Genomic DNA, 27,204 nt, shown 5'->3' with positions numbered 1-27,204 from the left:
TGCAAATACTTTACTTTAGTTTGGTTAAAAGAAAGGGTGACATTGAAGAGTATTAGACCGAGAAGGACATGATATGAGATTTGGGTGGCATCAGGGGTAAGATTCAGCCGTTTCAGAACGCTTCGGGCAAATCTGTAGCTCCAACGATCAGCTGGGCATGCCAAGCTCCCCCTGCACTTTAATTGCCTATGTCCTGCACGGATTGCTGCACCTCAGCTGTGTTACTCCCCAGAAGCAACGTGGAAGGTAAGTTTTGTTAAAACTGTGCATACCTGCAGAGAACGCATCAGGCGCAAGAATGCGTGCACTGCTCATGCCCACGTGAAGCATGCGATCATCGAAGTGGTTGTTAAACTGGCAGGATCCCACCACTGGGGGGCACGCCTACCTATGGCATAAAAGTAAAAGTTCCCCTCGCACATATGTGCTAGTCGTTCCCAACTCTAGGGGGCAGTGCTTATCTCCGTTTCAAAGCCAAAGAGCCAGCACTGTGCGAAGACGTTTCTGTGGTCATGTGGCTGGCATGACTCAACGCCAAAGGCGCATGGAACGCTGTTCCCTTCCCACCAAAGGTGGTTCCTGTTTTTCTACTTGCATTTTTAACCTGCTTTCAAACTGCTAGGTTGGCAGAAGCTCTGGGACAAGTCACAGGAGCTCACTCCATTACGCGGCGCCAGGGATTCGAACTGCTGAATTGCCGACCTTTCTGATCGACAAGCTCAGCGTCTTAGCCACTGAGCCACCACATCCCCACTTTTACCTTTTACCAATGGCATACAAAAGTTAAATTCAATGTTGATTTTGGAAATCCTTTTATCAGATGAGCCAACCTGAACAAATGGAAACCTAGAATATAACCAAAATACCTCTATGGCTACCTCTATAAGGAGGATATATTATAGGAAAGAAAGGGCAATTAAACAGAAAGGGTTACAATATGGTGACCTATGAGAATACTCCCAGGGCATAATTAAATTAAAACCCAGGGAAGTTTTAATATCACAAGGTTTGAAATGTCAATGGTTTCCGTATGTGCAACTTTCTCAGAATGGTTTAAAATCGATCAAGGAGTGAATGTTTTTGAGCAGAACAAAAAAACACGTTTGAAATAGAATTATGAGCTAAGAGTGACTGTCAAAACGGATACTTTTTTTTTTGTTAAAATTACCAACAGAAGAAGAATGAATTTAAAGTTGCATAATACGATGGTCACAAAATTTGGAACAAGTCAGATGTGTGTGTGTGTTTGTGTGTGTGTGTATAAAATAAATGTTTATTTATTTCTATGGTTTTCACTTTTAGATACTATCGCTTTTTCTATGTCTATCTCTTATCTATTTCTCTATTTCTCTCGGTTTATTTTTTAAAAATTATCTTTATGGTGGTTGTATTTTTTTAAAAATTGATAAAGTGGAAAAATCCCTCTTCAATATATATATATATATATATATATATATATATATATATATATATATATATATATATATATATATATATATATATATATATATATATATATATATATATATATATATATATATATTGCTGAAGGAAATGAAAAGTGGTTTCTCAAAGCAAGAAGGATTAGAGAGAGGCTCTCCACTCAACAGGAATTCCCTGAAGAGCGAGCGCTTCTGTTTTTTACGTCGCCATAGCAATTTTCTCAAAACAAGGGCAGAAACAACTTATCTCATCATTTGAAAGGATTATGGTTTTCTTCAGAACAACCACTACGTTTTTTATATCTCAAACATGGGCGATTTAGATATCCTAAGAAGGGCTGAGAAGGTCAACAATGGTATCCCCACAATCTTTTACAGCACGAGAACTTGGGAACAGCTGAAGGAGAAATAAATATGGTGGATATTAACAGAGGAATAGAATGACAAGAGTTGGAAGGGACTTTAGAGGTCTTCTAGTCCAGCCCCTTTGCTAAGACAGAAAGCCCTTTGAGACAAATGATTGTCCCATCGCTTCTTAAAAACTTAAAAAGAAGGATCAGGGGTGACATGATAGCAATGTCATGTCACCCCTGGTTCAATATTTGAGGGGCTGCCCCAAAGAAGAGGAAGTCAAGCTATTCTCCAAAGAACAAGACCAGACAAAAACGATGTGGAAACTCTAGAAAGAGTGCAGAGAAGAACAAGAAAGATGATGAGGGGACTGGAGACTAAAACATATGAAGAACGGTTGCAGGAACTGGGTATGTCTAGCTTAAGAGAAAGAAGGACTAGGGGAGACATGATAGCAGTGTTCCAATATCTCAGGGGCTGCCACAAAGAAGAGGGAGTCAAACTATTCTCCAAAGCACCTGAGGGTAGAACAAGAAGCAATGGGTGGAAACTAATCAAGGAGAGAAGCAACTTAGAACTGAGGAGAAATTTCCTGACAGTGAGAACAATTGACCAGTGGAACAACTTGCCTCCAGAAGTTGTAAATGCTCCAACACTGGAGGTTTTTAAGAAGAGATTGGACAACCGTTTGTCTAAAGTGGTGTAGGGTTTTCTGCCTAAGCAGGGGGTTGGACTAGAAGACCTCTAAGGTCCCTTCCAACTCTGTTATGCCGTCTTCCTTCCTTCCTTCCTTCCTTCCTTCCTTCCTTCCTTCCTTCCTTCCTTCCTTCCTTCCTTTCTTCCTTCTCCATCACTGGAGGTTTTTAAGAAGAGATTGGACCACCACCTGTCTGAAATGATATAGAGTTTCCTGCCTGAGCAGGAGGTTGGACTAGAAGACCTCCAAGGCCCCTTCCATCTCTGTTATTCTGTTACTCTGGAACTACATTTGCAGATGTTATAGAGTATAGAGAAAAGGTCCTCCATTTTATGTGCAAATCCAACAACGAAAATGAAAACAGAGGAAACACCTGTAGAATCTCTGTGTCAGAAAGTTCTACCTAGCCGGTTGGTAACAGTTCCAAAACCATTGCTAAGAAACACACAGTCCCACACAATTAGATAGGTCAAAGGGCCAACGAATTGTGTGATGGAGTAGAAAACATTTTTCTCTCCTGTCATCTTCTGCGGTGGGTGTGCCAGTCATTTCACTAAAGGATTGGAGCGTGTTTTCCTAGGCAATGAATACACCATTGTTCCTTGGCTGCCCGTCGATAATGTTAAATTGGCATTAAATGATACCTGGATTTTTCTCACCTCGGGAAAAACAAACACGCAGGCTTTCTTTACAGAGAGTGATTCATTTGGCACGCAACACAATCTCTTTTTCAAAACGGCAAGAACCACGCGAGGCACGTGAACAGAGAAAGCGAAGATAAAAATGAATGAAGATAAAGAATGATAATAATGAAGATAAAATGAAAACCACCAACGGGAGGAATGGCATTGCGTTAACTGGATATTCTTGAGTCGGACACGGATCACCGATGGAAGTTACAGTTGGACCTCGACCTACGACCACAATTGACCCCAAACTTTCTGTTGCTGAGTGAGATCGTTGTTAAATGAGTTTAACACCATTTTACAACCTATCTTGCCACAATTGTTAAGTGATTCACTGCAGATGTTAAGTTAGAAACACGGTTGTTAAGTAAATGACCAAAACTGAATGCCGTATTCCAAGTGTGGCCTTACCAAGGCATAATAAAGTGGTATTAACCCTTCACGTGATCTTGATTCTATCCCTCTGTTGATGCAGCCTAGGACTGTGTTGGCTTTTTTGGCAACTGCAACACAATATTGCTGGATTCCAACTGTATTGCAATTTAATCAATAGAAAAGCAGATGTGGAAGAGATTCGCCATGATTTACGCTTGACAGCTGAGCATGTGGCGGAGAAGCGTAGGCGAAAATGGATGACTTATTAGGGCATCTGGTTTCTAATCAGCATTTTTGGTGTTTTCTTGTGGTTCCCTAGATAAATAGAGAACAGATGGCATACCGAGAAGACGTCCTCAACAAAAAAAGATGGAAAGACACAAAGAAAATCACAAGATCCAGGCTAGTTTGCTATAAATGTCAATTAATGGCCTTTTGGCTACCAACGAGTACGGTAACTCATTGTAACTCAAGGCTTTCATTAACGAGAAACAACAGATACAATGCTTCAGAAATGAAACTTCATCCTTGTATAATTACTGGCTGGATACCCGTGAAATTATGTGATTGGGTTATGTGATCGGAGCTGGCCCCATTTACTTTCTCCTCTCCCCTTCTCTCCCTCAGGCTTGCCCCACAGTGGCATCTCCTATCTTATCCCCTTCTCTCCCTCACTCTAACTCCTTAGCATCAGAGCATTTTTCAGGTGGGGAGGGGGAATAGAATGTCTGAACGCCCAGGCCGCAGTCCGGATAAGTCACATGCTGGCCACGCCCATGCCCAAATGGCAGTTGGAACAGAATTCTTTTCAGATGGGGAGGGGGAGTAGAATGTCTGAATGCCCAGACCACAGTCCGGATAAGTCACATGCTGGCCACGCCCATGCCCAAGTGGCAGTTGGAACAGAATTCTTTTCAGGTGGGGAGGGGGAGTAGAATGTCTAAACTCCCAGCCCACAGACCAGGTGAGTCACACACTGGCCACGGCCAAGCATGGCAGCTGTTAAGAATTTTGTCCCATTTTATGACGTTTTTTCCATGGTGATTAAGCGAATCACTGGAGTGATTGGTTGTTAAGCAAATCTGGTTTTCCCCAGTGACTTTGCTTGCCAGAAACCGGATGGGAAGGTTACAAAGAGTGGTCATGTGACCCTCCCTGGGGACAGTGCAACTGTCGTAAGTACATGCCAGTTGCCAAGCACTCAAATTTTGATCATGTGATCATGGGGATGCTGCAACTATGGTTGTAAGTATAAAAACCGGTCATAAGTTGCTTTTTTTCCCCGTTGTAACTTTGAATGGTCACTAAATAAGTGGTTGAGGAGTATCTGTATAACCCTTGCACTAATTCCTTACAATAGTCAAATTATTTCTCCACTTCTGAGATCTTATGAACATTTGATTCTCTGTAAATGATAATGTAGAAAATACTGTCAATGTATTAACAGCAAATCCCTCTCGGTGTTTCTTCAGCTGCATTTCAACCCTGCGTCTCATGAATTTTGATATTTAATACCCCAGATCTCCTTGTAAAAAAAAAAAGCATGCTAGGAATGTCATTATTCTTCCCCGCAACAATTTGGATGTTTTACATTTAGGTGTTATATTGTAATGTATGCCAGTTAGTGTACATTCAAAGTGACAATAAAACCTATTCTATTCTATTCCATTTTCTCTTCCCTTCTCTTCCATTCTGCTATTCTGTTCTATTTTCTCTTCCCTTCCCTCTGTCTTCCCTTCCCTTCTTCTCTTCCCTTCTCTCTGTCTTCCCTTCCCTTCCCTTCCCATCCCTTCCATTCCATTCTTCTATTCTGTTACATTGTCTCTTCTCTTCCCTTCCCTTCTTCTCTTCCCTCTGTCTTTCCTTACCTTTTCTCTGTCTTTCATTAACTTCCCTTTCCTTGCCTTCTTCTCTTCCCTTTCCTCTGTCTTCTCTTCACTACTCTTCTCTTCCTCCTTTTCTCTCCCCTCTGTCCTCTCTTCCCTTTCCTCTGTCTTCCATTATCTTCCCTTCTTCTCTTCTCTTCCCTTCCATTCTGTTATGTCTCCTCTCCTCTCCTCACAATTCTTCCCTTCCCTTCCCTTCCCTCTGTCTTCCATTATCTTCCCTTCTTCTATTCTGTTATATTGTCTCTTTTCTTCTGTCCTCTTCTCTTCTCCTCTCCTCTCTTCCCTTCTTCTCTTCTCTTCCCTTCCCTCTCTCTTCCATTATCTTCCCTTCCCATCTTCTGTTCTCTTCCCTTCTCCCTCTCCCTTCCCTTCCATTCTATTCCAAAACAAGCGTATTTAGTTAGGGCGAGGCCTGCATCACAAATCTTTGGAAATAATTGGAAACTCTGGGATTCAGGGTGAATCAAACACAAGCTGGCACCTCCACCCGTAAGGACCTTTCTGAAAATTCAAGCCATAATTGACCAAAAAAATAATGATATCTGCCAAGCGGGACTGCAGCTGCTTCAGGGCCAGGCAAAAAACCTTCACCCATCAAGCAAGCGAGTCTTTGCAGGAATATCTCAGGGCAAGGAGGCCGGTGTTAATTAAGCAGTGGTCTCTTGTCTGCCCCTCCAGATAGTCCCTCCGTGCCACACTTTGCCCTTCTGCCAGTTGGCAGGAGAGAAAATTCACTTTGCGCTTTTGCTAGGAGCAGCTGGTCAAGAAGAGGGAAGCGTCGCATCAACCCTCTTTGTGCGACGAAGTTAAGGGGGAGGCTGGCATGCAGCGTGAAGGACATCATCCAGCCAACTCTTCGGGTTCATCAGTCCGGAGGGTACGGATTTTAGCAAACACCTCCGGATCTGAGCGTTGGGGGCTCAGTCCCTCGTCTGCTTTCTGGGACAGGGAGATGATGGAAGAGAATATGGAAGGATTGAACAGGGGAGGCTGGGCGCTTTCTGAGCTTGGTTAGTTTTCTTGCAGATGTTTCATGATCCAACTAAGTAACATCATCAGTGCTAGAAGGGAAGAGGAGGTTTGTGGAGAGGAGGAGGAGGAGGAGAATGGTAGGGGTCCTTGGTGCTCTCTGAGCTTGGTGGTTTTCTTGCAAATGTTTCATAGGTAGCAATATCAGTGGTAGAAGGGAGAGGAATTTGCAGAGAGGAGGAGGGGAAGAAGGACGACGACTGTGAGGGAACTTGGTGCTCACTGAGCTTGGTGGTTTTCTTACAGACATTTCATGACCCAACTAAGTAACATCATCAGTGCTATCTCTCTCTCTCTCTCTCTCTCTCTCTCTCTCTCTCTCCCACTCCCTCCCTCCCTCCCTGTCTGTCTATCTATCCATCCATCCATCCATCCATCCATCCATCCATCCATCCATCCATCCATCTATCTCCCTCTCCCTGTCCACCTATCATCTATCTATCTATCTATCTATCTATCTATCTATCTATCTATCTATCTATCTATCTATCTATCTATCTATCTATCCATCCATCCATCCATCCATCCATCCATCTATCTAGTTTAATTGCTGCTCATTTCCCAGTTCAGGGCAACCTATGAATGGAGTTCAGCCTGCCATGTATTGTTGTTCAAACACACTTCCCTTCTGCCTTCCAGTCACTCCTAGCAACAGCCTGAACAAGTCCCTGCAGCTCTCTTGGGCACATTTTCAGAAGTGGCTTGCCATTGTCTTCTTCCTAGGGTTAAGAGGGTGACTGGCTCAAAGCCAACCAGCTAGCTTTATGTCTGACGTGGGACTAGAACTCATAAATTTCTGGATTCTAACTTTAACCTCTGCATCATAGGGATTCTGCAACCGTCATAAGTGTGAAAAACAATCATGTCCCTTTTTTCAGCCCCGTTGTAACTTTGAATGGTCACTAAATGAACTCCTGTAAGTTAACTGTATTCTTAGTGTATCTCTTTCGACAACATTTTATGACAATTTTTTTTTTTTGCAAAGGAAGATGCCAAGCAAAGGATTTGGGATAGTTTTTGTTTCTGATTTTTTTATTTATTTTTCTTTTAATACAAACATTTCATCATTTATTAAACAATGTGTTGTCTGGGTACAAATATTTGTGTCATAATAATTAAAGCTTACTACCATATTTATTATGTATATCTATTCTTATTTTAATACTAATATTTTAAACTTAACATATCTACTGTTATAACATTTATCTTCTTAACTTATTTAACTTCGTAATACGTTACTTTCATATTTATTCTCTAACCATAGATAAAATAATTCCCATATATTATTATTATTATAATCAGATTCTTCCTTTCCTTTAATTGCAAGGATTAATCTATTCATTTCTGCACATTTTAATATTTTCTTCATCACGTTCTCATCCGTAGGGATCTCTTCATCCTTCCAATTTTGCGCAAAATTGCACAAGATCAGGGTGTCCAAACTTGGGAACTTTAAGACTTGTGGACTTCAACTCCCAGAATTCCCCAACCAGCATGCTGGGAGTTAAAGTCCACAAGTCTTAAAGTTCCCAAGTTTGGACACCCCTGCACAAGATTTTGGGATAGTTGATTATGGGGAAAGCCAAACTGATATTAGTGTAACGACCATCCAGAAGTTCAAGAATCAACAAGAGATCATCGTTTCAATCCATTTTAGTTTGCTGATCTCTTCTGCTTTGTCACTAGATGGCAACCAACACAGAGGGAACATTTTCTCCCGAAGAGATAAGTTTATTTGAAGACTATCTACTACAGAAAGCAAAACTTCCTCATTTTTGTTTGCTGAAAATGAGACTCATTAAAAGACCCGCCCTGACAAAATAGAAAGAAAAGCACAGGAAATCTTGTGGCTGCTATCAGGAATATCTAAAGTCCTCTTCTGTTTCTGAAGAATAAATCTCTTATCTTTGCCTCTTTTCCCCCCTACTCACTTCCAGTTCCTTCTAACGATCAATTAAAACACACTCGTTCCAGAGCTGAGCTTTTGCTAAATCAAAACCTTTGCATATTTCCAAAACCATCCAAGCTTTGCAACTTGTTTTCATAATAATTAGGGCAGTTTTATCAGTTTGGATCTGGAGCCTCTCAAGGTTAAAATTTTGCCTGCAAACAGCTAGAAAGTTGTCAAACCAGAACTGAATGGAATAACAGGGTTGGAAGAAGGGACCTTGGGAGTTTTCTTGCTTCCTTCCTCAAGCAGGAAACCTTATACTATTTCAGACAAATGGCTATCCAATCTCTTCTTAAAAGCCTCCCGTGATGCGGCACCCACAACCTCTGGTGGCAAGAGGTTCCACTGGTTAATTCTCCTCCCTGTTAGGAAGTGTGTCCTTAATTCCAGGTTGCTTCTCTCCTTGATTAGTTTCCATCTGTTGCTTTGTGTCCTGCCTTCTGCTCTTTTGGAGAATAGGTTGACTCCCTCTCTGCTTTGGGGAAGCCCCTCAAATATTGAAACACTGCAATCATGTCACCCCTAGTCCTTCTACTCATTTCACAACATCCTGTTGCTACTTAAAGCAGTAGATTCTGCAGCCCTGCAGTCGATTCTACTGCCAGATTCTATAGAACGTTTTAGATTTAAATTTAAATATCTACATCAGGCGTTAGATCTGTAGGTTTACCGTGCTAACCTTTGGATCCCAATGGGCAAACTTAAACTGAGGTTTTTAAGGGGTTCCCCTTCCAACTTGCCAACTTGCTGCAGGACAAGAATTACGCTAATATCAAAGAAACGGTGGAACAGAATTGTGAAAGAAAGGACGCAAAACGAGAAACCGAATGGCAGGAGAATGGCAAAGATTAAAATAATTTTTACTTATTTTAAATAATTAAAATGGACCTGTTAAATTGTCCCACAGCGTGTTGGCTGCGGTGAGTTGCCCCATTCAGCACCTGTCTTGCTTGACGAGATGAGTAACTTAAAATTAAGTTTGTCTTTGTGAACGCTGTAAATGTTCAGCTTTTATTTCCTTGGGCAACTAAGCTAAACAACCACCCTGTTCGAGAGAAACACCGCTGTGCTGATTAAGTTACACAGTTAATAATATTTGAACAAGAAATCAGAAGAAAGTACCCGTTGTTGGCAATTGATTTTTAAGAATCCATGTTTCCTGTTTAAATAAACCCTTCCTGTATTTTTTATTACAGGGGGGCTGCGACATCATCCAGCATTTTAATGAAAACTGAGCCAGTCAACCCCAGATTCTAAGTGGGATTCGTCATTGTTTCCTTTGATTAGATGCTTCTATTAAGCGAACCTTTAAAATACTAAAAGCCGCAGACTTCTATCTTTGCAAACCGAAAATATATTTGAGCCATTTCAGCATGGGGGTTAATTCATCAACCAACATCAATTAGATTGGATGGTCCTGACAGCAATTATGCAACAAAACAGCCTAGGACAATTGGATTAGAGGCCAGGAGAAAGTACACAAAAGGGCTGTTGCACATATTTAAAAACCAAGTGGAGCTCCTGTGCAACTTTGGAGGAGGTGCACCTTTTTAAAGCTTCACAATCAGATGCCACAATTGTTCTTTATTCCACCCCGCCCCACAACTTTATTCCCAAAAGCTAACTCAAACCTTGCCACAATACCACACAGCTTGCTCCTGGGGAGGAAAGCTATGGCACAGAGACAACACCCTGCCAACACAAGTGCATCTAGTCAAGGCTGTGGTTTTCCCAGTTGCAATGGATGGCTCTGAAGGTTGGACCGTAAGGAAGGCTGAGCGCCAAAGAATGGAGGCCTTTGGACTCTGGTGCTGGAGAAGACTCCTGCATTGAGTCCCTTGGACTGCAAAGCCATCCAACCGGTCAGTCCTAGAGGAGATCCACCCTGACTGCTCTTTAGAAGGCCAGATCCTGAAGAGGAAACTCAAATCCTTTGGCCACCTAATGAGAAGGAAGGACTCCCTGGAGAAGAGCCTCATGCTGGGAAAGATTGAGGGCAAAAGAAGAAGAAGGGGACGACAGAGAAGGAGGTGGCTGGATGGAGTCAACGAAGCAGCCGGCGTGAGCTTCAATGGACCCCAGAGGATGGTAGAGGACAGGAAGGCCTGGAGGAACGTGGTCCACGGGGTCGCGATGGGTCAGACACAACTTTGCAACTAACAACAACAACAACAACTCAAACCTGCTGAAATTAGCTTGTTTTCAAGTCCAGCGGGCACTACGCAAAGCTTTCATGGACTTTCCGAAAACAGTCTAGTCAAATTTCTAAATCCCTTTCGTGCATCAGATTCCTTTCATGCTGTCAGATGTTCAAGAGCTGTAACGATATTGTGATGTACCCGCCATGGGGATGTTCTCCACTCGAGCAAATAGACGATTACGCAGCCATTCCAGGAAATTCAGGGACAGAAGGCCTCGGGGGAGGGGGTTTGTGAGCAAGCTTGGCTTTTAAACAATTAAAATATACGAGATTCTCTCCGGCAGGTTTGAAAGGTAGAAAGTCAGTGCAACTGCCGTTTGCGTCCTCGCCCGAGGGAAAAGCAAATACTAGCTGGGTCTTTCTTGGTATGTGTCCCCTGGCCTCAGTATTAATACCCAAATTAATTGCTAGCAGAATCGGAGGCTTTTTCATTTCTTTTTAATTCTTATTCATTGGGATGCGGTGGCTCAGTGGCTAAGATGCTGAGCTTGTCAATCAGAAAGGTGAGCAGTTCGGCGGTTCGAATCCCTAGCGCCGCATAAGGGAGTGAGCTCCCGTGACTTGTCCCAGCTTCTGCCAACCTAGCAGTTCGAAAGCACGCAAAAAATGCAAGTAGAAGAATAGGGACCACCTTTGGTGGGAAGGGAACAGCATTCCGTGTGCCTTCAGCATTGAATCATGCCGGCCACATGACCATGGAAATGTCTTCGGACAGCGCTGGTTGTTTGGCTTTGAAATGGAGATGAGCACCGCTCCCTAGAGTTGGGAACGACTAGCACATATGTACGAGGGGAACCTTTACCTTAATTCTTATTCATGGAGTTAAGAGAACTGACGAATGAGATCACTGCCTTTTTGGGATTCTCTGTAGGGTGAGGAAAGACCCCAACTCTACAATTGGGTGGTCTCTCTTTCTCTCTTCATGAAACACCACACCAGATCTAGATTGCTTTAGGATCAGATACTTCTTCAGATCCTGTTTTGGGTCCTGAATCAACTTCCAGGTCTGTGACAGTATGGAGAACATCTATACAGGACTCAGAGGTTGGACACCTTGGGAATAACAGTAACTCCTTCGAGGAGAATTGTCCTCTCTCATGGATTCCAGTAGAAACCAGGGATATTTGAAAGGTTTTTGACATTTCTCACATGACAACCTTCATCAAAGATCAGTAGAGTAAAAGCAAGGATGTTCTTGCCTGCCATTCTTTTTTTAAAATGTTCATATAAGTAACCACAAGTATACGATTACATCTTAAGAGACACTGTTTTGTGTTATCCAATATTATATCAATTCCTCTTACCATCAACCCATAACTACTATCATTTGTTCTTCCGCTTTCCATACACCATATTATGCCCTATCTTCTCCCTCTCTCCTCCCTACCTCCTTTCTTCCCTGTATCATCCCTCTCTTCTCTACTTCCCCTTCCTCTCTCCTTCTCTCTCCTCTTTCCACTCCTTCTCTCTCCTCTTTCCACTCCTTCTCTCTCTCCTACTCTTTTCCTCCCTTTTACTTCCCTCTCCCCAATCCCCTCTCTCCCTCCTTCTCTACCCTTCCACTTGGTTTACATGGTGTATTTCAACATCCGAGCAAACTCCATTTAATATTGCTGGCATAATAAGTGCACTCCAATAAGCATCTTTCATATTAATAAGTTTACACACATTCTCCTTTTAAGAGTATACCTATATAAGAATTCCATTGTTATTCCCCCACCCCCACCCCCAAAAGCATATCTTTTGGACAAAGTATGAGCCAGGTTCAAGTTCCCAGCTCTCCTCATAATAATATTACATAGTTAATTTATCGCCTATTATATTTACAGTCCGCCTTTCTTTGTCCACCATTGACCTGTGACTTATCAATGTGCAAGATCTGCTATTCCGAATGTACAATACAGCCTCTGTTATTGCAGCTGGATGTCAGTTGTTGGCTTTACTGGGCCTTCACAATATTAGGTGAGCTTGGAGTTTGGCTTGTAGACCATTCTCTGTTGCTTCTACTACCATGGTCAACCCAACGCACCATTTTAGGATAACCAATGATACTTCTATTTCAGTCAGAATAGAGCTGGAAGGGACCTTGGGAGTCTTCTAGACCAACTCCTATGTCATTTCAGAGAGGTGGCTGTCCAGTCTTTTAAAGACTTCCAGTGATGAAGCACCCACAACTTATCCTCCATTGGTTAATTGTTCTCACTGTCGGGAAATTTCTCCTTAGTTCTAAGTTGCTTCTCTCCTTGATTAGTTTCCATTTATTGCTTCTTGTCCTCTGATGCTTTGGAGAATAGCTTGACCCCCTCTTCTTTCTGGCAGCCCCTCAAATACTGGAATACTGCTATCATTTCTCCCCTAGTCCTTCTTTTCTTTAGACCAGGGGTGTCCAAACTTGGGAACTTTAAGACTTGTGGACTTCAACTCCCAGAATTCCATGGCTGGCTGGGGAATTCTGGGAGTTGAAGTCCACAAGTCTTAAAGTTCCCAAGTTTGGACACCCCTGCTCTAGACTGACCAAACCCAAATCCTACAACTGTTCTTCATCTGTTTCTGTCTCCAGGCCTTTAAAATAGTCTCAGCCACCAAGTTCATCTGATTTTTTCCCCTTTTAACGCAGAAAGAGAGTCACACCGAAACATCAACCGGTCATCCCAGGTTTAAATTTCTTCCTGGATCAAAACTGCTCAACCAAGCTGTAAATCTGCCAGCAAGTTTTCAAGGAAGCGGTGACTTAAAACACAAAAGGCAACTCACTTCAATTCTCTCATTTCTCGTTTCAGAGAACTCGAGAAGTTGGTGCGGTTTCTCCAAACTTGGTTTCCTCTTTAATTTTGAGCCGGGTTGCTTCCATTTCTCTCTGCTTCGGTTACACCCTGATTTGAGTTCGTCTCACCTAAGATATTTTCAACCTGTTCTGCATTTACAGGGCCACACTATTTAAACACGGGATCACCCTAGTAATTAAAAGAAGAACACAGACATATTCAATATGGTGGCTTCAGAGGAAGCAAGGAGGTACCGTTTCAATTACATTCAGAGTTGGTATTCAGCCGGTTCGGAACGGTTTGTCCGAACCGGTAGCGGAAATCATGGGTGGGCCTGCCCGCCCACCCAAGCTCTATGCTGCCCTATTTGGGCACATTTTTGAGGTAGGGTGCCTGCACGGAATGCATGTGTTCCAGCAAAGTGCATTTGCAGAAAGGGTCTGTGCGCCTGTGACAGTGGTGGGTTACGACCGGTATGCCCCAGTACGGGCTTACCGGTGCCTGCCGGGAGCACTGGGTACAGTTCCGGTACGGTGCTCCAGAGGGCCCACCTGCCCACCTGCACTCCTTACCGGTATTTGAGCTCTTCGGGGCTTACGCGCACAGAACACACAGCGCCTGCGCGATGCTCTGCTGAGCAGCTGGACTGTCGTGGAGGCATCGCGGAGCGTCATGGGCGGTAAGTACGCTTGTGTGTGATGCTCGTGTGTGTGCACGCACTGCTTGTGTTCATGTGGTGGATGCTGGGCCCCGTTACACCATACCGGTTGCAACAGGATCCAGAACCTACCACTGGCCCGTGAAATGAGTGTGCCTACGTGTGGCAAACCAGTGGTAACCGAATGTGAAACCCACCGCTGATTACATTATATCTTTTATGGATTTGGGAGTGTATTATATTTGCTGTGAAAAAAACATTCTCTTGCAGGTCTCCAGTGTTAAATATCAACGAAATATCTCTGCTGACGGAGACATGGCTTACGTATTATCTCTGTCTAGTCTCAGGTTGGGCTAAAGGAGACGGGAAGCCATTTCCGATTAGTAAATGATGTTGTAAGTGTCCGTTAAGATTTCAACCGATTAATTTCATTTTATCTGTAGAAATGGGTTGTTAAACCATTTATTTATGATGTGACAAGATTCATGGCAGTGCTAAAAGGACAAAGCAGCCTAAAAATAAACGTGGACCTATTACAAGCTGACAGATTTGTGGATCAACTGTATCCAGCCAAATAATTGTACCATCCTGTAACAAATGCAGACAAAATACTGTATGCTTTAAGTTGGGAACAAGAAAAGTGTGAGAGAAGAATATTACGCTAGGATCACAGTCCAACACACACACACCCCACACACACAATTTCTTTGGCAGGAGCTGGGAATATTATGGGGTGCAAATGTTCCTTAACGTGTCCCTTCCCCAAAGGAAAAAGAATAAACTTGGAGGGGTTCTGAACACCATGCAGAGGGCAGAAGGAACCACCTTGAAGGACAAGAGAAGGACTCTGCTTCAAACCCAAGAATGCACTAGGACAGAAGCTTGTCCACCCCAAAGACCCAGACATAAACTGAGCACCGTGGTATGTGCAGTACAATGCAGTGAGCCAAGTGCAAATCTATACACTGGGGAAACAAAACAGCCACTCCACAAACACATGGCACAGCATAGGAGAACAAACACATCAGGACTAAATTCAGCAGTCCACCTGCATTTAAAAGACACAGGCCACGTTGAAGACAACAAACTCCACATTTTGGATAGAGAAGATCGCTGGTTTGGAAGAGGGGTCAAAGAAACCGTCTATGTCCAAGCCGAACAGCCCTCCCCCAACAAGAGGGGGAGGGATACGACATCAACTACCTCCAGTTTACAACACAGTCCTTTCAGCAGTTGCAAGAAGGCTCCACACTCATCTGCACCACTCAGGGGACCCCGAGGACACAGATAAAACCTCCAAGAGGCTTCAACGACCCTCAGACAGAGTGCAAATGGCCAGCTGTCTGCAAGGCGTATAAATCCTTCCCTCTCCCACCATCCAGGCAGAGCTGAAGGAGCTTCCAGGATTAAGAAGCAAACCGCCAAAGGAAAACCAGAAAGTCCAGTTGCCTCTTGAAAAAGCACTTTTGGAAGCTCTACAAAGACAAGGATCAGATAAGGTTTTCAGCCCCAGCAACAAAAGTACCTCGAGAAAACATTGCAGATACGTTCCTCCCTGGTTCACAAGGAGGTAAATCTAGGCAGGAAAAGAACATTCAAAATTTTGGTACTATAAGCTGTTTCAATAAAAGCTCAAGTAGTTTTCGACTTACGACCACAATTACAATTCTAGAATTTCCATCGTTGAGCAAAGCAATTGTTCAAGGTGTCACGATCGATTTTATGACCTTTGTTGCTATGGTTGTTAACGGAATCGTTGCAGTTGTTAAGTGAACCTGTTGTGGCCCACCAGCGGCCAGTGGAGCTGGCAGCAGATTCGGAGAGTGAGGAAGGTTGGGGAGGGACCTGGGCCAATCCTGAAGTCTGGGGAAGACTCTGATGAGGGCTCTGTGTCGGAGGCAGAGAGGGGGCCAGGGCCGTCTGACAGTTATCAGCTGCCTTCATAGTCAGACATCAGTGAGGCAGAAGAACAGCTGGAGCCTGTTCCCAGTGTGCGCATGTGCAGAGTTCCCAGACGAAGGGAACAGCTAAAGAACAGGGGTCCACTTGGGAGTAAGGCCACAGGTGGAGGATGAATGGCCCCTCCCAGAGGAAACAAAAGAGGAGCAAAGGGGGAGTGGAGTTTGCAGGAGACCATTAGTTCGCTTCATTGGTTCGTGACTCTCTGAGACTCCTTGCCAAGTTCTGCAGATATCGGCCTGGAAGCTCTCCAAGCCAAATAAGGTCTGTGACCGTAAATCCTCCCTTGAAAGTCTTTGCTGGAGGTGAATGAACAGAATTCACAGCAAATTAATAAAAGGGGTTTTTGCCGGGACAAGGAGTTGGCTTCATGCTCTTGGGAAGCCTCGGCCAGAACAGAAGATTTCTAGCCTGGGCCTTTACACTTTGCAATAATGCCTGCAATGAGAAAGTGAAGATTGAGACGCCTCCTGAGAAAAGGATGGTGAATCCGTCCAACTTTTGCTTTGAAATCTTGGTTTCTTAGGAGATGACTCAAGAATGTGTGGGGTACTTAATACCCTAGGAGACAGAGGGAACATTCAAAATGTTCTCTGATCAAGTGGGCTGGAAAATAATGGAAGCAAATAAGATTTTAAGCTGCGTCAACACAAGGAGAGTTTTCAAATTGCAGGGAATAATAGGTCTATCAGATTACTCAGTCCTTAGTTCAAGTGGTCAATTAGAAGTATCATAGACAAGGATAAGTGGTCATTTACAAGTCAAGGCCTGCTTTTTTATCAAGCAAGGAAGGGCCACAGAATAAATATCTAAATTACTGGACAGCAAAGTCCAGCTGGAATTAGCTGGATGTATTCAGGCCGAGGGTTGAATAGCCAACTGAAGCTTCAATCTTAATTCCTGTAAAGCAGGGGTCCCTAATCCTTGGGCCATGGGAGAGATGGGCAAGCATGTGAAACTACACTCGTGCATGTGTGAAACTTCACTGGTACAAGTGGAAGGTGCCTGCACTCATGCGTGAAGCTCCATTATCATGAATGGAGCTTCACGGTCGAGCACAAGTGTCCTCTGCTGAAGTGAGTGGTGCTTTGAAAAGAAGGAAGACGGAGGAAGAAGGAGGAAGGAGAAAGGAAGAAGAAGAAGGGAGGAAGGAAGGAGGAGGAGGAGGTGAAGGAGAAGAGGAGGAAGAGGGAAGAGGAGGAGAAGAAGGAGGGAGAAGAAGAAGAGGAAGAGGGAGGAGGAGGATAAGGAGAAGAGGAGGAGGGCAACTAGGGCTGTTGAAATCCAATATTCTGAGCTGTTTTTGTTCCCATCAAGAGGAACAGATTTCCTATCTTTACACCAAGAGAGGTGAGAAAACGGGTTGTCCAGATAGGGGGGAGGAAAATGACACTTTGGAGAAACTCAATGGATGTTGTATGCTTAGAAAAAGAAAGAAACTCTCCGTTCCATGGAGGGATCAAACGGTAGACTATTAAACTGATAAATGGATCCATCTACTATAAAGGGAAGGAAGAAAACAATGGAAGGGAACTATTGATATGCGAGAGCACACATCTTGAAAAATCTATCGACATGAGTCACATCCTCTTTTGCAAAAGAAAAATCAATATCCCCCTGACACAAATGACTCCGCAAATAAGTAGAAGGTACATTGTTGACCTCAGCTTGCTATCCTTCTTTGGAGTAAATATGTATTTTTTGCTTATCTTTTTAAAAGAGAAGAATCTTTTTGTGGAAGAAAAACCAAGTGACAAAACTTTGGAGGGGCCTGTTAAGGTCCGCTGGTGGCCTGTGGAGCTGGCAGTAGAGTAGGACAGTGAGGAGGTTGGGGAGGAGCATGGGCCAGTCCTGGAGTCTGGGGAAGGCTCGGATGAGGGCTCGGTGTCGGAGGCAGGGAGGGGGCCAAGGCCATCTGGCAGTTCTTAGCTGCCTTCGGAGTCAGACATCAGTGAGGCAGAAGAACAGATGGAGCCTGTTCCCAGTGTGCGCATGCGCAGAGCTGCCAGAAGGCAAGAACAGTTAAGACAAAAGGGGTGACTTGGGAGTAAGGCTTGGAGGTGATTGGCCCCTCCCATAGGACATAAAGGAGGAGTAAGGCACGTGAGCCTTTGCAGGAAGCAACTTCGTTCGTGCTGGTCAGTCTAAATTCTGAAGCTCCGTTTTGACTCTGTGTTCCGTGTGGCTTTGCAATGCTAATTGCCAATTAGGTCTTCAGCAGCATTTCAAGGGAGATAAAGCTGGGTGCTTATCAGCCTTATCCCAAAGGACTTTGGCAGACTTCTGTCGGACTCTTTACAAACTATTTGGGACTCATTACGGGCTGTGAATGAACATAACTCACAGCCGTTGAAATAAAAAGAGGGTTTTTGGGACTAAGTGTGTGCTTTTTACTGTCTCAGGGAGCCTAGGCCAGAACGGTGCCTTAGAAGGAACAATGTGGTCCTGTTGGGAGATTGACCCAGGGCTTAGCCTGGAAACCATAGGAAACAACAGATGGAACCCCAAAATTATGGAAACTTGTGTATCTTGAAAAAGAATGAGGTCCCTGAATCTTCCTGTTAGGAAAAACTGAGGGATTGTCAGGCAGGGAAATGCCCACATGTGATGGTCCAATTAAATGGATTTATTGCTAAAAGCCCATGCACAGGAATCTTCTCAACTCATGGTTAACACCTAGGAGTTAGATAAGGTTGAGGGAATTCAAGTTGGATTTACTTTGCTTGTGGCTACATAGGGATTCTAGACTGATGCCTCTTTTAACTCCACCTCCAGGTTCCACCACCCCTTCTGCAAAGATGCTATTCGAAGCTTCAAAATTAGTGGTGGAATAGTATACCTTTACTTATCTTCCTGCAATGCGAACTAGGGAAGGAAAGAGGGACCAGCCTTGCCTCACCCATCCTGGAAGACCCCCTCCAGATTATCTCCAGGTTTTAGCATTGAAAAACTGTAGCCCACCCAGAACCCTTTGCCAGACCTTCCAAACGCAATACAGGTAGACACGGACTTACAACCGTTTGTTTAGTAACTGCTCAAAATTACAGACATAACCGTTGCAGCATTCCCATGGTTGCATGATCAAAATTCAGATGTTTGGCAACTGGCTCATACTTATGACAGTTGCCGTGTCCTGGGGCCCATGATCCCGATATGCGACCTTCTGACAAGCAAACTCAGTAGGGAAGCTAGACTCGCTTAACAACTGCAATGATTCACTTAACAATTGTGGCAAAAGGTCATAAATATGGGGCAAAACTCACTTAACAATTATCTCGCTTAGCAACATAAATCATGGTGGCTGAATTATGGTCGTACGTCAAGAACTGTACGCAGGTGTGGGATTCAGCCAGTTCGGACCGGCTCAGGCAAACCGGATGCTAATTTTACATTTGGTTCGCTGAAACGGTAGTTGCAAGGACTGGCTGGCCCTGCCCACCCCGCTCCGCCCTTCCCAGGAGTCTCCACGCGGCCCGTTTCGGATGCCAGGTAAGTGAAGGGCTCGCGCAGAGGCTCCGGGAGGGCGAAAAAACACAATACAGGTAGACACGGACTTACAACCGTTTGTTTAGTAACTGCTCAAAATTACAGACATAACTGTTGCAGCATTCCCATGGTCACATGATCAAAATTCAGATGTTTGGCATCTGTTTCTGGCCCCCTGGAGGCTTGAGGAACACCTCTGGAGCCCGGGGAGGGCGAAAACACCCCACTACCATGGTGTAGGAAGCTGAGTAGGCCACACCCACCATGGCAACCTAAAATCCCATGCCCGTTGAGCTTCCTACCAACTCAGTGAGAACATCTGTTCAGCAGAGGTGACAGGTTCACCTCCGGTATCTTGCCGGAAAATTGGTCAGAACAATCGCAGTCCAATAAATGATAATTTAGGTACTCACTTTCGCAGAACTGCAATTTCGTTCTCTATGCTGCTCTCCTTCCCTTTGAGGGCTTTCTTGGGGATGCACTTCACTGCAAATAGTTTCCCACTGCTCCTGTTTTCAGCCAGGAGAACTTCAGAAAATGCACCCCTGGGGGGAAAAAAAAGGGGGGGGAAACAAAATATATATTTCAACTCGACTGCGCTGAAAGCAGAACGTAAGTATCCTGGTCGGTGTTTTTCAGCACCAAATGCAGTTTTAGCCACATGATCGGAAAATCTCACAGCGCAGGTTGTATTCCTTCTCAGAAAACTTCTAGACCAACACAGAAAATTGACTCTTCTTGCTGGGTCTTTTTTTGGATTTGATGAAGTTCCAGTTAGAATAACCGCAAGTTGTGAAGGATTCTTCAGAATAGTTCATTTATCAGCATTAACTTGTGGTTATCCTAATAGGGCCTTCATCAAATTCCTACCAACACACACACACACACGACGCAGCAGGATCTTCTCCATTAACAGAAAATGAAGAGGACAACAATCAAAGCAACAGTGTTGTTCCATACGTTGCAAGAATATCTGAAAAGCTCAGGAGGATTTTCAGCCAACATAACATACATTTACACTTTAAACCCAAAACTACACTGAGGCAGAAGCTTGTCCGCCCCAAGGATAAAACGCCCAGACACAAACGGAGCAATGTGATATATGCTGTATAACGCAGTTGTCAAATTTCCTAAAGACGCCCTAATTGATTCATCATTATCGAGCCAAGATTTTAATACAAAAACCAGTGATTTATTAGGAGCTTCATTAGGCAAGATTTGTTCGCAGTTAAGCCTGTGCTTTGTTTGATTTTCTTCTGAACTTTATCCCTGTTCCTTCCCTCCCCTCAGTCTGTGTCATAGATCACATTTCCCTGTAAGATGCCCCCCTCCCAAGCCAGTTGCAGCAATCTGAGCCGACTATATCTGTACTTCCCCTCCCTGTCTCCCATGATAATGCTGGGAGTTGACAGCGGTGAGACATGTGCAGATCTGTACATTGGGGAAACAAAACAGCCACTTCACCAACACATGGCACAACATAGGAGAATGAACCCATCAGACAAGATTCAGCAGTCCATCTGCATTCAAAGTAGAAAAGCCACTCTTTTGAAAATGGCAAAGTGCACATTTTGGAGAGAGAGGGCCATTGGTTTGAGAGAGTGGTCAAATAAACCGTTTATGTTAGTGTTAAGTAATTAAGCTCCCCGTTGGGAGAGCGAGTATGCAGAGAAGCGTAATGAGAGTGATATGGAATAACACGCACAAACCAGCATACAGAGACACTGAATAGTATAAAAATATAGTAGTTTACGATGTAGAAATATAGAGGTATTCAGAGTCCGATTAACAGTCGAAGTCATACACGGTTCAGTAATTCAGTTATCAATATTCTCAGTTTAACACACAAAGTATAGCTAAACAGTAGCAAACCACAATACCTCAAAATACACCAACCAGCTTCTAACAAAACAGAGAGCTAACAGCCACGGAGCCAGAATGGCTGTTAGCTCTCTGTTTTGTTAGAAGCTGGTTGGTGTATTTTGAGGTATTGTGGTTTGCTACTGTTTAGCTATACTTTGTGTTACATATCTGAATCATTTAAAGTAACAGTAAAGTAATCATAGCTTATATATATTGGCAAGCCAAGCCTAGGGTTACATCCCTAACAGTTAGTATGGAACAGCCCTCCTTCAACAGAGGGTGGGGGATAAGACACCGCCTATCTTGAGTCTACAATGCAGCCCTTGCAACAATTCCAGCAAGACCCCACAACCAATTGCACCTTGATTCAGGTGATACCGAGGGCACAGACAAACCCCCAAGTGACCTCAAGAAGTCTCAGAGAGAGTACTAATAACCAGATGACTGCAAAGAAATACCATTCTTCCATTCTCCCCCACCCATAATCTTATCAGAGCCTATCCTTTCATTCGCCCACCATCTGGTCTCAACTGTCAGTACCTATCCTTCCATTCCCCTCGTCATCCGAACTGATGAAGCTTCTTGGATGAGAAGTGAAACATTTTCTTTTCCTTCTTCCCCAAATAAAGAAACAATTTACTGGCCTTGGGAAGAAAAAAGCACCTTTGAGACAACTATCACCTGGATTATTGAGGATCTCCACAGAGCTCCAAGAAACTAGTTGCGGTCTCTTCTAAGACATTTACAATTTGCAACTGCTTCAATATTTTGTAGCCTGTGGCTCTTCCTTTGATCTCCCAAGGTCATTTCCTGTTAGAAATTCTGTTTGTATATAGCACCACAGAGCAAAAAAAAGGGTGCAGTCACCATGTGTTTTACTGCTCAACCGTTTTAACTGTTACAAGAAAAAAGAAACTCTGCTTAGAACAAAAGAGCATAGAGTATATCTCATAGAGCCAAACTTGTAAACACTACCATATACTGGCTGAATACTACTGTAGTTGTTGCATAGAAATATATTCCAACAATAAATCCCAACATTTCCACATACCATTATGATTGGAGATCAGGGGGACCTTTGCACAACAATCCTTTCCAGACTTGGCTGAGCAACCTGCTGTGATCTCATGCTAATGAAAATTTCTGAGCACATTCCACATCAAGACTTATCTCTGTCTGAGTCAGACAACCAAGATTTGTGACCCACAGCCCAGACAGACGGATACATTCCCACAATGTATCTCTCGTGTGTTCAAAGTCAATCAATCAGATGTGAGATGTCATTCCAGCGCTGAATTGTGATGTAGATATAGAGCAAAGGGGCACATTCTTCTTTTTTAAAAAAAATTACAGGCATGCTATTTGACAATGCAGCTATCAAGATTTTGTGTGTGTGACACAACAAAATTATTTTACCTGTTCTCCTTCATAGTAGACACAACACCTACACATAGGAGGGGAGGGATGGGCAGTCCCATAATTGATGTCAATCATACCATGATATCATCAGGCTAATAACACAAAAGTGATCCAATTGTGTCAACATATGTTCATGTCCTGGCTTGCGGGACATCATCATGGCTTGTTGTTGTTGTTGTTCAGTTGCTAAGTCATGTCGGACTCTTTGCAACTCCATGGACCATAACACACGAAGCCATCATGTCCTCCACTGTCTCCTGGAGTTTGCCCAAATCCATGCTCATTGGGCCAATGACCCTTTCTAACCATCTCCTCCTCTGCTGTCCTTCCATCTTTCCCAAAGTCAGGGCATTCTCACTTGGTGGCCAGCGTATTTGAGCTTCAGCTTCAGCATCTGTCCTTCAAAAGGACAGTCAGGGTTGATGTCCTTCAGGACCGACTGATCTCATTATGGTTTCTGGTGGCCGTCAAATTCTGGATTGATAAAAATGGAGGGGGGGGGGACAGGGGTGGGATTGAAAAATGTTAGCAACTGGTTCTGTGCCCGGTTGCTGGGTGGGCATGGCCATGGTGGGCGTGGACTACTCAGCCTCCTACACAGGGTTGGGGAGGGGCATTTTACTCGAGCTTCCGGAAGGTCAAAAACGTCCTCCCCCGGCCTCTGGAGGTCCTCCGGAGGCCGGAAACAGGACCGTTTCTGGAATTCCAGAACTTCCAGAAGGAAGGCCCATTTTTTGCCCTCCCAGAGCCTCCGCACAGGCCTGGTACTTACCTGGCATAATGAAGGGGCTGCGTGGAGTCTCCTGGGAGCAGAGGGGAGGGGTGGGCATGGCCAGCCAGTCCTTGCAACTATCGGTTCAGCGAACCGTTGTAACATCGGATTTACACCGGATTAACTGATGTAAAATTAACATCCAGTTCATCCAAACCGGTCTGAACCGCCTGAATTCCACCCATGGAGGGAAACCCCCCTACTCTTCTCCCATAGGTTTCCCTATCTGGGTCACCTGGAGGACTTCTTTCTCTACCAGAGCGTGAGACTCTCAAACGACACCTTTTTTTGCCAACAGTGGGCTAAACAGCTTCAAAGCATCTCCAAATTTATTTTAGCAACTTCTGAAAGGGTAAGAGATGCTTTACACCTCATCCGCCTCCTGTTTTATCTTTAAATTCATCACTTCCATTTTTATCAGGATCTCATTAAGCCCAGACAACTTTCTGACATCCCTTTCTTCCCCTGATTTGCATCTGTGACATCCTCCCAGGGATTTTCCTGCCTGCCTAAGCCTTGCCCTTTGAGATTCACACAGGTTTAGTGACACAACAGGCATTGGCAATCTGACAAGGGCTGCCTGGAAAGGAAACTGCTTTTCAGTGGAAGGGTGTGGCTGAATCCGGGGGGGAAACAAACACACAAGCAGGAATGTGGTAAAAATAGGACACAAATTGATTTCTCTACGACTTATCAAACCTGTATGCTGCACCGATAGATTGAGGATAGATGGATACGTAGATAGATAGATAGATGATAGATAGATAGATAGATAGATAGATAGATAGATAGATAGATAGATGATAGATAGATAGATAGATAGATAGATAGATAGATAGATAGATAGAGTGGTAGGGAGGGAGGTAAGGTAGACAGACAGACAGATAGACAGACAGATATACAGTAGAGATAGACAGAGGTAGGTGGGTAGGTTGGTAGGTAAGATAGACAGATAGAAATACAATAGAGATGATAGGTAGGTAGATGGATGGATGGATGGAAGTAAGGTGGGTAGGTAGGTAAGGTAGACAGAGATAGATATACAGTAGATATTAGAGAGAGAGATGTAGGTAGGTAGGTAAGGTAGATAGACACAGATATACAGTAGAGATGATAGATAAATAGATAGGTAGGTAGATGATGGATGGATGGATGGATGGATGATAGATATAAAGATAGAGTAAACAGATATGTAGATAGATGGCCATAATATAATATATTCTGTCAAAATACACTTTCTATACCAAATGATGTAAACGCTGTCATTTTCAGTCAAACGTCAGTGTATACAACCCCTGTTACATATTTTATGGAGAAGTCTTTGATTTAATGGACAATTCTTTGATTTAATGGAGACACTTCTGATTCAATGGACACCGCATGGAAAAACAACATCTGTTGGATCCAAACTCAGCTAAACCAAGTTTTTAAAAGGATTTGCTCTCCTAACTATCCGCACAGCAGATTGCTCCTGTTGTATTCTACTTTCCCGAGCTGTTCCTTTCCAACTGCAAAACATCGAGTTGTTTGCCACCTTCTACTTATCTTTCAGCTGCTTCCTCTAATTCACTGCCCAGAGAGATGTGTTCAAAAGCTTTCAGCCGCAAACCACGAACCATCAAGAGCCACTTTGAGCAATATCAGCCACCATCACACCCACCCACAGATACACATCCTGAGTGCAGCCAGAGCTGCCAAAAAGCTGCAAGGTGACTGTCTGAACTGAACTGTCAGAACCGAAACCTGCACAGTAACATCTCCATCTGCCTTGACGTTTTGCCTTTCTCTGCAACGTCCCTTCATCAAGTCTAGCATTTGCGTTCATCTCTGCTCTTCCACATGATTGGATTTTTAACGCTGATTCCCCCCCCCACTTCCCATCCACATATGAGAATTGAGCCTGAAGCAAACTCCTTGTCCCGACAAAACCTCCTTTTATTAATTGACTGTGAATTCTGTTCATTCACATCCAGCAAAATCTTTCGAAGGAGGATTTACAGTCACAGACCTTCTCTGGCTTGGAGAGCTGCCAGGCCGAGATCTGCAGAACTTGGCAAGGAGCCTCGGAGAGTCACGAACCAATGAAGTGAACTAATGGTCTCCTGCAAACTCCACTCCCCTTTTGCTCCTCTTTTATTTCCTCTGGGAGGGGCCATTAATTGTCCACCTGTGGCCTTACTCCCAAGTCGATCTCTGTTCTTTAGCTATTCCCTTCGTCTGGCAGCTCTGCGCATGCACACACTGGGAACAGGCTCCAGCTGTTCTTCTGCCTCACTAATGTCTGACTCAAACCCCAGCTTTCTGTTGTATCTGCTTCCTGGTGTTTTTAATTCTCTCATAACATTGAGTTCCCCCCAACCTTCAATTCTTTTGTAAAATCACACATCTTTATGTTGTTTGCAATGCAACGGGTTTTCTCCAAGAAAGACTCGCTTTGTTAATAAAATTTACTTCCGGGAAAATGTGTGCAATGTTAATTGTCTTCCCTGGCCATGCCTGACCTGTACGTTTGGTCCATTTTCTGATTCCCTGTCCGTATTATTCGGATTTATGCATGGTTTCATTCTGCACTATAAAAAATGTCTTTAGTCAGGCACTGATTACTATAGACTGAGACGTGATTCATTGTCCTGCTTTAACCCTTCTCTGAAAATTGTGGTTGAAATCACACTTTTTGTGAGCTTAAGGGTGGAGGGAGGTTTTTTTGCCACCAACAAACCTAGGTTGAATAACCCTTCACGTATATTCAAAAATACAATATATGCCAGTTGTTTAGTATCCGAATTTTGAAAAGTTTGATCATCCTTGGGATGCTACTGTTAGATCGGGTAATGGAGAGGCACACCCAGGCTCAACCGTAACAACTGCTCTTTATTAAAGTACAAGAAGTGAGAACAATCCAGCGAAGGTTGAATCTGACAGCAGCCCTTTTATAGAGAGCGGTCAGACCCTTCGACCAATGAGATTAAACAGAGGGAACAGAGGACCTTGGTGGAAACCACGATGGTTGAAGCAAGGATCTAACAGCTGCTGTAGTTGTGAAGTGCCAGGATGGGGTGCAAGTCCCATTTTTCTGTGACTAAATAAATGGTTGTAAGTTGAGGACTTGCTGTCAGTCAAACCAAGGACGAGAGGAGGGTTTTGTCGGCAACACAGTCCTCGTCATCACAACGGGGCCAATTAGGTTTCACAGCAATGCACCCATGGGTTCAAATCTGCACATATTCAGGCTGTGCAAGATTTGGCTTCCGAAGGAAAAAAATGGCACTTTTGAGAGGCAACTGTGTCTTCTTCTATTTTAATTTAAAAAAAAAATTCCCTTTCAAATTCATTCATAGATATACTTTCTTATAATTGCTATTTAACATTTGTCTGTTCATCATTAGTCTCTACACTCATGTTTACACACATATATAACACACTTTGGGTCACTTTCTTGCCACCCCGTGCCTCCATCTTAATTGCAACAACCTTGCTCCTTCTCTCTTCTCAACCTCCCTTCTCTGCCTTCTTCTTTCCTCCTCTCCTTCCTCCTTTCTTCTTCCCCTCTCTTTCCCCCCTCCTCCTCCCTTCTCCTCTTTCTTACCCTCTCTCCTCCTCTTAATTCCCCTCCCTTTCTCCTCTGCTTTACCCTTTCTTCCTTTCCCTCCTCATCCTTCCTC

The 27,204-nt window shown here is 43.8% G+C and overlaps 1 protein-coding gene across 2 annotated transcripts in view; it reads right to left on the bottom strand.

Annotated features, from left to right (window-relative positions):
- Positions 1 to 27,204, bottom strand: part of CAMK1D (calcium/calmodulin dependent protein kinase ID) — a 130,167-nt gene that overhangs the window by 41,414 nt on the left and 61,549 nt on the right. For both annotated transcript variants that reach the window (XM_081957576.1, XM_081957577.1), the window contains exon 2: positions 19,902 to 20,033. In XM_081957576.1, coding sequence (XP_081813702.1) covers positions 19,902 to 20,033 — 132 coding nt within the window. The remainder of the gene's footprint in view (positions 1 to 19,901; positions 20,034 to 27,204) is intronic.

The sequence above is a fragment of the Natrix helvetica genome, assembly GCF_964273705.1.
Source record: "Natrix helvetica genome assembly, chromosome: 6".
Taxonomy (NCBI): Eukaryota; Metazoa; Chordata; class Lepidosauria; order Squamata; family Natricidae; genus Natrix; species Natrix helvetica.
This window is presented reverse-complemented; position numbering and strand designations above follow the sequence as displayed.